The 9,664-nt window shown below is 49.1% G+C and overlaps 1 protein-coding gene across 1 annotated transcript; it reads right to left on the reverse strand.

Annotated features, from left to right (window-relative positions):
* Window positions 1–2,398: 2,398 nt before the first annotated feature.
* Window positions 2,399–8,834, reverse strand: LOC119441123 (membrane metallo-endopeptidase-like 1). Its single transcript, XM_037705814.2, has 2 exons — window positions 6,832–8,834; window positions 2,399–3,434 (listed from the first exon to the last, which is right to left on the reverse strand). The coding sequence occupies exons 1-2, from the start codon at window positions 8,829–8,831 to the stop codon at window positions 3,272–3,274; spliced, it is 2,163 nt and encodes a 720-aa protein (XP_037561742.1). The 5' UTR covers window positions 8,832–8,834; the 3' UTR covers window positions 2,399–3,271.
* Window positions 8,835–9,664: the final 830 nt, after the last annotated feature.

Consider the following 9,664-nt stretch of genomic DNA (forward strand, 5'->3'; position numbering starts at 1 on the left):
GGCGGCGGACGGGAGTGAAGGACGGAGGTCACGTTCCACCTCGCGCTGCTGCAGAGAATACACATAGGATGAATCTGCTTATATGCGAATCTTACATAGGGGCTGAATAACGTCGCTGTTCTCCATGGAATTAAGCAGTAAAGCAGCAAACGCTACCTGAATATCCTCACTGTAACAAGAGTATGCGTTCAAGCGCCTCATTCTTTAATGAAGCGAATAACGTATAGAACCGTACAGCTACTCGCTTACATTCACAGTCATCGTCGGTGGTTTCTACTGATTATATACACATGTTTTCGCTGATATAGAACTTACTGGGGTAACTTAAAATAAAGTTGGACATAGAAGTGTCAAAGTAATGCTCTCTGGAGCAGCGTACAGTTTGCGCTATATGCTATTTTGTTTATCGTTTATGAAAGCAGCCAGTGCATGTATTTCTTTCTTTTTTTGTCTTTGAACCTTCCTCTTCTTCTGAACAAAGCTGCGAGTCATTCGAGGCTTGTTGACCCTGTTTTGTTTACCAAGAATTTGTTTAAACAGACAACAGTGTTGGTTTTCAATCGAATCCAGAGACGAGAAACATCATGGTCGTCGAAATCGGTAAGGCATGCTTTATAATGTTCAATTATGCATGTATGATTGGTTTCTGGGTAATCCAACGTAGTGTCTCCCGTATCTGCATCAGAAACCTAATTCGAAGACGCCGAGCTGTTTACTTGGAGTAACAATTTTAAAAATTCACATTTAATGGGGATCTTATTGGTATTACGAATGTGCCGTGCGGAAAGCACGAAACGAACAGCGCTTGCTTTGTTATATTGTAATTTTGTAAAACTCCATATTAGTAGTTTTAATAGAAAAACAATCAAAGCACCCCTTTAGATCTGTATCAAACAAAGACTTCCGATTTCATAGGCACAGACAAACACTTTGTGACTTAGAAGCAGCCGTTTATTGCGCTCAACTATTCGATGGCGGCGACAATGCTCTCTTGTATATATTACTTGCGCGTCGGCAAATAAAACTTGTTAGAAGTCAGCACATTGTTTCGTACCACGTGTCTGTTCGTCGGGCGATAAATTTCCCGTGGTGTGCGCCTAAATACACGCAATTTTGAAATTCCTGCCGAATAGTTATCAGGAATATTTCTGCGGAAGACGGCAAAGTGCAGGAAGAGAGAGAGAGAGATCTTACTTATAGGAAAGAGGGAAGATTTATAAAGAGGAATATTGTCATCTGCCGGACAGTAGCTCAAAGCCACAAAGGCAACCCAATGCAGGTTTCCCAGACAACTCTGCAGTTGAGTTAAACATTCGCCCTGATTTGGGAATCGAAGCCGGGACCAACGCCTTTCCACAACCTCTCAGGTCAACAACAACAACAACGCCTTTCCGAGGTGGTCGCTGTACCGCCTGAGCTAACCAGGAGTCTAGTAGATGGATCGCTGAGCGAGGCTGAATAGTTAATCGACAACTCGAACCACGGGGCACTTAGAAGGGCGAATCCTTGCTGCGATAGCCCCGCAAGGTGGACGACACACAACACGTCGCGGCCTTTCATCTAACGGTCGGTGTAGTCGCTGCGATGGTTCAAACGCTGCAACCATACCAACTTGCTCAGCTAAGCAGTATTCCAGGAATCTGATTCTCTCCGCTTACATCCTTCTTGGCAGCTGAACGCGATAGATACAGAGGATGCATACTGCTTTTTGATTTTAAGAGCCCAGTCACAAGCCAGTAGGCGTATTTGAAATGATGAAACAATTTTAACAATACGCAGGTCTGCGTTAGTTGATGCTTCATGAATGTCTGCGTCATGAACTAATATAAAAAAACAAGTAAAGAATGACGCGTACGAACGTTATTTACGTGTCAGTAATTCTTCGTTCCTTTTCTTTAATGAAGCTACAGAAGTACATGAAATATGTGAAGTTTATTCTTCTTTTCAGGGAAAAGAGGGGGCCGGGACAAAAGGCGGTAAGGCCTGACGAGGCCCCTGCCTCGTCACTATTGTTCGCTATTCATAATATTGTTCACTATTAAAAAAAGTTTTCAGCATTCTCTTGGAACAACACAGTGGGTATGTACCACTTGAGCAGAGGACTAACAAAAGCTGCAGCAGCAACACAGCTTACGCAGTACGGACGTTCAAACGCAGATCGCACTCAGATGCTAAGCAGGCTATGGACGACTAGCTTACATAAATGTATGGGGAAAGAAAGGCGACAGGAACACTAGACAGCGGTTAGCAACTGATTCGCTCAAGCTACGCGATAGGCTTCTCCAGAGCGCTATCCCACTCAAGGCTACGAAAAAGAAAGGGACGGGGACTCGTTAGCCAAGATTCCAGCATGTTACGGTGGATAAATCTGTGATATACATTAGTGTTAACCGCGGACCCAAACAAGAGACAAATCATGAGAAAAATAAAATTTTATAGTCTCTCGTCGTTCATGTCGCTTGCTTCGACATGAACCAATTAGGTGACAATTTTGTCTCCGCATAAAATACGGACGCCGGCTGCAACACGCAACGACCCACGAGCGCCGACTATTGGGCATCTAGGTGGACAGACGCCCCCTGTACTGCGTCTTGGATGCACTTTCGAGGCACGCTCCGTTCGGGCTGTTTCCAGTTGATGCCTCCTGGGCCAGTGCGACTTTCGCTTGAAGCTTGTCCTTCGCCTACTCTTTTTTTTTATGCGAAGTATCCGAAACTGGCATCAAACTTTCCCAAATATGGGAGCAGCTGCATCCGCAGCAGCACTGTTCGTAGCGTCTGGCCGCGTTGTGCATTTTTCATGGCGTACTGAGTCGCGGCGTACATGCACCATCTATGCCCAGGTCGTACGGCGCACGATGATTTATACGGCACCTCAAAAGCGCGCCGCGCCGCTGAGCCACGGAGCACGTTTCCCCGTGAGCGTACGACGACAGCTTCGGGTCGATTTCAGCGCCCTGCAATGTTTGCTTCATTGCAGCTTCCCTCACTGCTGCACTGGCGACCAGTGTCAACAAAGGTGACACATCAGCATGGTTTTTAACACCGAATGTGGCACCGAGCGTCAGATATTGTATCGTCGATGCTCGGCACAGCTGCGCAGAAGCCTTTTTTGCTGCTCTTCAGTGCGATGAGGCGTGTAAGCCCTCTCCGAATGAGCACCTCCTTTGGCGGTCGGCGCGATTATGCCTTTCTTGCTTCGAGGGCGCCGCATGGGCGGCCGCTCCCTCGTGGTGTCTGCACGGCTGCGGCGTTGGGGCGCGGCTGGCCGACTACTCCTCGGTCGGGTGCGCGCTCTCCAAGCAGTGGTAGTAGGCGTTCCTCTTCTCGCCGACGCACCGGAAGGCGTCCTGCAGTTCATCGAGCCCCTGGAGTGCCGCCGTAATTTTGCGGAGGAGGAGCACGTCCTTGCCAAGCTCCACTAGTGCGAAGTGCCTGCGTGTGAATCGGAGATACTATCAAGTACGAATTCAAACGGGAACAATCCCGAAACTGCTCCAACGCGTCGTTCCATTTTCAGGTTCACCTGCATTTGTGATAGCTGGCGGCCGAATTCAAACTCCAAAAACGTACGCTTGGGACTAACGCATGCTTAAAAACCGCCCACACACAGACAGAGAGAGAGAGAGAGAGAGTACAAGTCGCACTTACACGTAATTTTGCATGTAATCTGCGTGGCTTTCTGATCAGTCCTGTTCGCGTTTAAATTTATGCTGGCGGAACACTATTAAGGATACAGACGCATCAAGACGTCGTAGACATTTAGTGGCATATATCGCATTTGCTATATGACCACCTGTATTTTCCATGTCGTGCTCTACAAGCGCGAAGTGTCTGTGTTCCGATCGGAGGCATATACGCGTATGCTATTGAAACTACAGGGAATGACGACAGTGCGGAAATTTAAAGGCATTTCGTGAATGCACCATTGTCATTACCATCGCTCTTTTAATTAAGACTACTGCTGCAGGTATGCCTCGTCCAAGAAAAATTTATGGAGACTTATTTTGCGTCAGCCTATCTCTTTAAAGGAAAAGTACCTAACCTCGATTCACCAACCCTCGACTACCTTTATTCAGACACCCAGGTGTACAATTGTACACCTGGGCTTATTTTTTTAAAAATTTCGAGCATAATAACATTTACTGGCACTCTATGTCTGATTCGTAATGCGCCCTTCGTAATTTTATGTTTCGTCTGCCATTTTCCTTCGAACCACTCGTGGTCCCGGGTACGTTTTAAGAAAGCAGTTATCATACGACAAAGCTGTTTTTAAGAGGCGATGTCCAATCGTGAATTTGAAGGAAGGCGTCCGGCCAATGACAAGCAGTACGAAAATGAAGATGATAGCGAAACTGACAAGTATTTCCATAAATGTGTTCCTTAGTTTATTGGCTGTGTGTGTGAGCTTGAGCTTTGTGGGTAACTACAATATATTCGAAGCGTACCTAGTAGGACAACGTTAGTATGACCATAAATTGACTGATAATCACGAGAAAAAGACGTGCGGCGCTTGCACAGTTGGACAATCAAGATGAAGCATAGGTTAACAGGTGTGGGCTATGCAAGGCGCCTTAGCGTGGAGATTAATGCCGCCCACCATAAGGGATATACGAAACACTTGAAGTAAGCATTCCCACACTAAAAGGTGGTCCTACACAAGATGGCTGATCTTCAGCTTACTGAATTACTGAGCCTACATTGGGCTTGCAAACAACGATGCTGTAGTAAGGATAAAATGCTAGCTATAGACAATGGCATCAGCCCGTGTAAGGCAGCTTGATTTACACTTCTAAGGCGAGGTCCGCTATCAGGTGTGGGTCAAACAAGGAGCGCGAGGAAGCGCCCTTGCAGGATTTCGCATACTCGCTTTTAATGTTGCGCTAGAACATGTCCTTATCGCATTTTGTGCGTTAAAATCGAAAAAACTTCTGTCGTCGAAAAACCTCATAAGCATTGAATGTGGCAAGTTCTCCCGCAGATATCCGGCCTTTCTTTTCATTGCTGCAGCCATCTAAGCCAAGCAACCGGAAAGTTCGCAGGTAGATGGAGTATTGAAGTAATTAACTATGACCGAACAAGCAATACTGCTGGAGCGGGTCAACTAATGGACGTTCCGGGCTTTAGCAAAATGTCATCCCTCTATAGGAACGTTAGGCTAATGAAGTGGTGCGTGGATTATGAGGAAAGTCGCAGTGGAGGGCTCCGGATTACTTCTATAAGGTGCACCCTACGCAGGGCACACAAGCGGTCTTCTATTCCGCCCCCACCGAAATGCGGCCGCTGCGGCCGGGAATCGACCCCGAGACCTCGTGTTCAGCAGCGCTACGCCATATAGCTACTAAGCCACCGTGGCGGGTAAGCCCGTCGTGATTTAATAGCAGGTTGGGCACTTGCTGAATCATTCATACGGCGTCGAAGTGAAGCGTGCACTATTTCTGTATCGAGAAATGCAGAATCACTTGGCAGTTTCGTAGGGCTCGTATTCCAGCGTGAGTGCCTGCTGGCTATTTTACGGAAGGTCCCGTTGCATTAAATTTCGCGAAGGTGCGGCGAAAACCAGTGGCATTAGGTGCAGAGCTCGTTAAGAGCACAGGGTAGGCCTCCCATGGATTTTCAGGCTTATCTAAGACCTAATTTCTCAGCAACTACTGCGTGCAGCGAATTCGGGAAATAAATAAACACTCGTGGCGGAAGCTATACCATTTATGCCCATATGCTCCTTTTTCTGCTAACTACCGTCAATGTCGCTGCCTTCATCATTCAATTGCATGGCACCTTCAGCAGCTCGCTTTATGTATTCTTTCGCAGCAGCTTCAACGTGCGTCAGAAGCTCTTGCCTGCATTAATAAATTTGGTTAGATGTTTGGGCAAGTTCAGCATTCCACATAACATTGTACCAGCTGTTGCTCCCTTTTCCGATGCACCTAAGCGCATAAACCGGCTTTATGTTAGCTTCAAATAATCTAGAACTTTTATTTTTTGATGTCGCCAACCCACTTGAAGCGTGGCACTAGGTACACTTGAGAACGTAAACACAAGCGACACGCTAACATTCTATACTTGTTCCATGTCTCCTCCACATTCTCTACAGACGCTGCTCAACGTAGGACACTTCGCAGAAGCTCCACATCAACCAGAACGTAACCACTGTCACTATAAGTAACATTTTGTCCTTCCGGCGACGCGTAATGAATTTTGTAATGTGGAGTCTCCATGCGCGTCTCACGCACACGCGGGAAGAGCACTCAGTCAAAGCGTCAAGCCGTCAAAGCCATCCGCGTTCAATAAACTGCAACGTGGGCCTTTAAGTTGCCAGACTGCTTTTTAAAAACCTGCTGAGCTCAGAGAAATTGCCATTTCCAGTTAAAAAATTACTTGCGGCTGAAGCATGAGCGATTGCCACGTTAGGCAAGGTCTAAAAAAAGGGGGTAGGGCCACTGGTCGCTTGCTTTCGAAAACCTGGACCCGAATTGACAAAAACTATTCACACTAGAATTTTTCGGAAGGAATAATTTTAGCCAATCCGGATGCCAGACATATCATTAGCGAATCTGGCCAGCCAATGGCAAAGCGAACTTGCGAAAGAAAACCTTTCTGAATCTGGCCCCTGGTCCTTTGGGAATCAAACTGCAGAAAAACATGTGGGGCACTGAATATTGTTAAGGAGGGCCTGATTGTTCAAACAGGTAAAAAAACTTATCTACTTTAAAGAAAGCTTTTGACCTAACGAATCGATGGGGAATGTATGCAAGAGCAGCATTGATCTTTAAATTAAAAAAAAAGAAGCATTGCGACGCGGATAACGAAAGCAGCGTTCGCACTGCCATACCTGTCCCGAATGATGGAGCATAACGTGCGCACGGTGGTGAGCATGAACAACTGGTCGGGATTAGAGTCGATGCCACCGCCGGGCACGATGTCGTCGTCGTCCGTGCCCAGCGCGTAGTGGTACGCGTTGTAGGCAGCGCGCACCGTCATCATGGTGAAGGTGACCACCTCGTGCTCCTGGTTCTCATCCAGGCTGCCACTGGACTCCTCCGTCTTGCGGAAAACCCTGTTGTTGATGCACCGGGTGCGCTTGCGCCATCGGGCCTCGGTGTCATCGAAGAAGAAGCGAAAGAACTCGCGCACCATGTCGTGCAGTATTAGAACCCCGAGGCCGCCGTAGTTGATGGCCAGAGGAACGTTGGGGTCGAAGTAGGGCGGCTGCAGAAGTCCCGCGGGCAGGAGGAGGGAGTTTTCGTTCACGTCGAACACGAGAGCTTGTCTCATGTTGTAGCGGCGCAAATGAAGGTCCACCACGTGCGACGGGAAGATGAAAGAGTGCAGAGGTCGCATGTTGATTCCCTTCAGTAGCTCGTCATCCGCGGTGGCTGTGTGGTTGTCAGCACGGAGATGGCCCCTCCAATAGTGACTGCGGCGAAGTATCTCGTTCGAGCGCTGCTGAAAGAGCGGCAAGAACCGAAACTTGGCCGCGTGCTGGGTGGCGAGGTCGAACATGGTAAAGAAGGTGTCTTTGGACAGGTCGAACGTCAAGTTGACGTAGTAGTGGTCGAGTATCTTGTCGTCGGCGACCCACTTGGGGATGCCAACCATCGTCTTCATCTGGCTGAGGTAGTTGGACGCGTTTATCTTTGCCTCGGGGTCGAGCCACACGGCCTGCGCGAGCATGTACTTGAAGCTGAAGATTACCTTTGACACGAGCTCCTGGACGGCGAACAGTGTCTTCATGCGGGTCATGGCCTCCACGTAAACGCGGCCCATTCCTATGGGCATGACGTCATTTGTAATTACGAGACACTTCTTCCAGTCCTCGATAGTCGACTGGTTTAACTTCTGAGACCGGAACTCGGAAATCTTATCCCTGAGTGCTGGCAAAGCGAGCGGCCCGTAGAAATACAGTATGCGCCAGCCAATGTAATTCATCGCGCGTTTTGCCTTCGGCGTGTTGCGGAGGCTTGCCAAGTATCTCATATAGTCAAATGATCTCAGCAAAACTGGAGTGTCGTCATTAACAATGATACCAGTGTCTTTCCCAACAACATCCTGCAGAAAATCTTGCCATGGGAACTTTTTCACCTTCTCCTTCAAGTGGCCTAACGTGAATTTTCTCAGCTTCCGTCTGTGGCAATATCTTCTCGTCACGTACGCGTTGTTAATTTCGAAAGAAACAATGTTTTTCACCACGGCCAGCGGAATCTCGCTTCTCTTGTACAATTTAATTACGTTCATAATTAACGCTGTGTAGTCGTTCTTGTCGGCATCATTTCGGGAAAGGAGCCAATACCTCGGCATAGCGAATGTGGGACAGTCCAGGGACAAGACGATGTCGTTAGCAGTTTCACCAGCGGCGTCGCTGCTTGCCCGTGTGATCTGCAGCATCCTCGCCGTACCGACGGAGAGAAGGGCGGACTCACTCGTTCGGTGCAGGAACTCGGCCAGGATAGTGTTGAACGGTTCAAATTGCGTGCTCTCGAAGGGCCAGCTTTGTAGGCTGTACACCCCGTTCATCAACTTGTTTAGAAGATCGCGGCTGTCCACTGTTCTTTCGGAGAGACACTTACGATACAGCACGGAGACCTTGTGCTGCGTGCGCATTGGTGCCGTGATGGGCATGGTCTCGAGGAAGCGCTTCAGGTCCCTGTACATGTCCTCGACGTAGAGGCGCGCCGAGCCGAGCATCCACTTCTCGTAGATCTCCTCGTCGGCCCTGATCCAACGACCGCAAGCGTGCTCCAGGATGTCCTTGCAGGGGAGAATGTCCACGTCGACGCCGTAGTTGATGGCGTGTCCGATGGCGCCGCACCGGGGTTTGTTGCACATGTGCATCTCGCGGATGGAACGAATCAGAGGTGGACTCGTCTCCGCGGGCGTGGTCACCTCTGCCGGCTTCTGGGTCACAAACAGGTGCTTCGTGATGTTGGACCAGATGATGAGGAACACGAATGCGAAGATGTTGCCCAGCAGCAGCAGGCACTGGTATGGACTTGAGGTCTCGAGCCACTCGTTTGAAGTACTCGTCGGTGAAGGACCGTTTTCGGGTGAGGTCGACGTCCGAGTCGCCGTACCGGTCAATGGACTTGCAGCGTGAGGTGACCTTCTGCCGCGGCACGGTGCCCGCCATCACGGGAGCGTCCTCGTTGTCCTCCATGCTGGCGTCTAGTCGCGGGTCGGCGCCAACAGCGTCGCTCGCGCACTGCGAGGCTCGCCACGCGGTTCAATGTTCACCGGGACGGCGACCCGGCTCAAGGTGACACCGGCTGGTGGCTGTGGCGGCTCGCTACGCCTCGCCAACCAGCGGCAGTGGGCTGGTGGTAGAAGGCCGCCGCTGGAAGACCCCGGCGCGAGACCAAGCAGCGTTCGCCAGGTGCCATGCTTCTTCTTCCTTCCTTCCCTTTTGCCCAGTGCGAGCTCAAAGAGACCCTCGTACTTTCACAATCACTATTTCTGTATCCGTCCAGTGACGCCAGCTATTACATTAGGCGAAGCTGTACCTTTCGGGGTAATAAGCTCGAAATATTGACGCTTGCAAAGCAGTGCTATATTGCCTACTGTGTCCCTTTCATTTTATAGGTTCGTTTTTTTTTGGTGTGGCACAGTAAATCATATACATTTGATCATATACGATAATTCTTGTTTTTTTTTGTTAGTAACAGCCATGA

The sequence above is a fragment of the Dermacentor silvarum genome, chromosome 2 (assembly GCF_013339745.2).
Source record: "Dermacentor silvarum isolate Dsil-2018 chromosome 2, BIME_Dsil_1.4, whole genome shotgun sequence".
NCBI lineage: Eukaryota > Metazoa > Arthropoda > Arachnida > Ixodida > Ixodidae > Dermacentor > Dermacentor silvarum.

Bases quoted from the DNA above. Each gene is read 5' to 3' on its own strand.
- LOC119441123 (XM_037705814.2), bottom strand. From the start codon at position 8,831: ATGCACATGTGCAACAAACCCCGGTGCGGCGCCATCGGACACGCCATC. The intron at 3,435-6,831 runs GTATGGCAGTGC...ATTCACACGCAG, and splicing joins TGCTCCATCATTCGGGACAG to GCACTTCGCACTAGTGGAGC.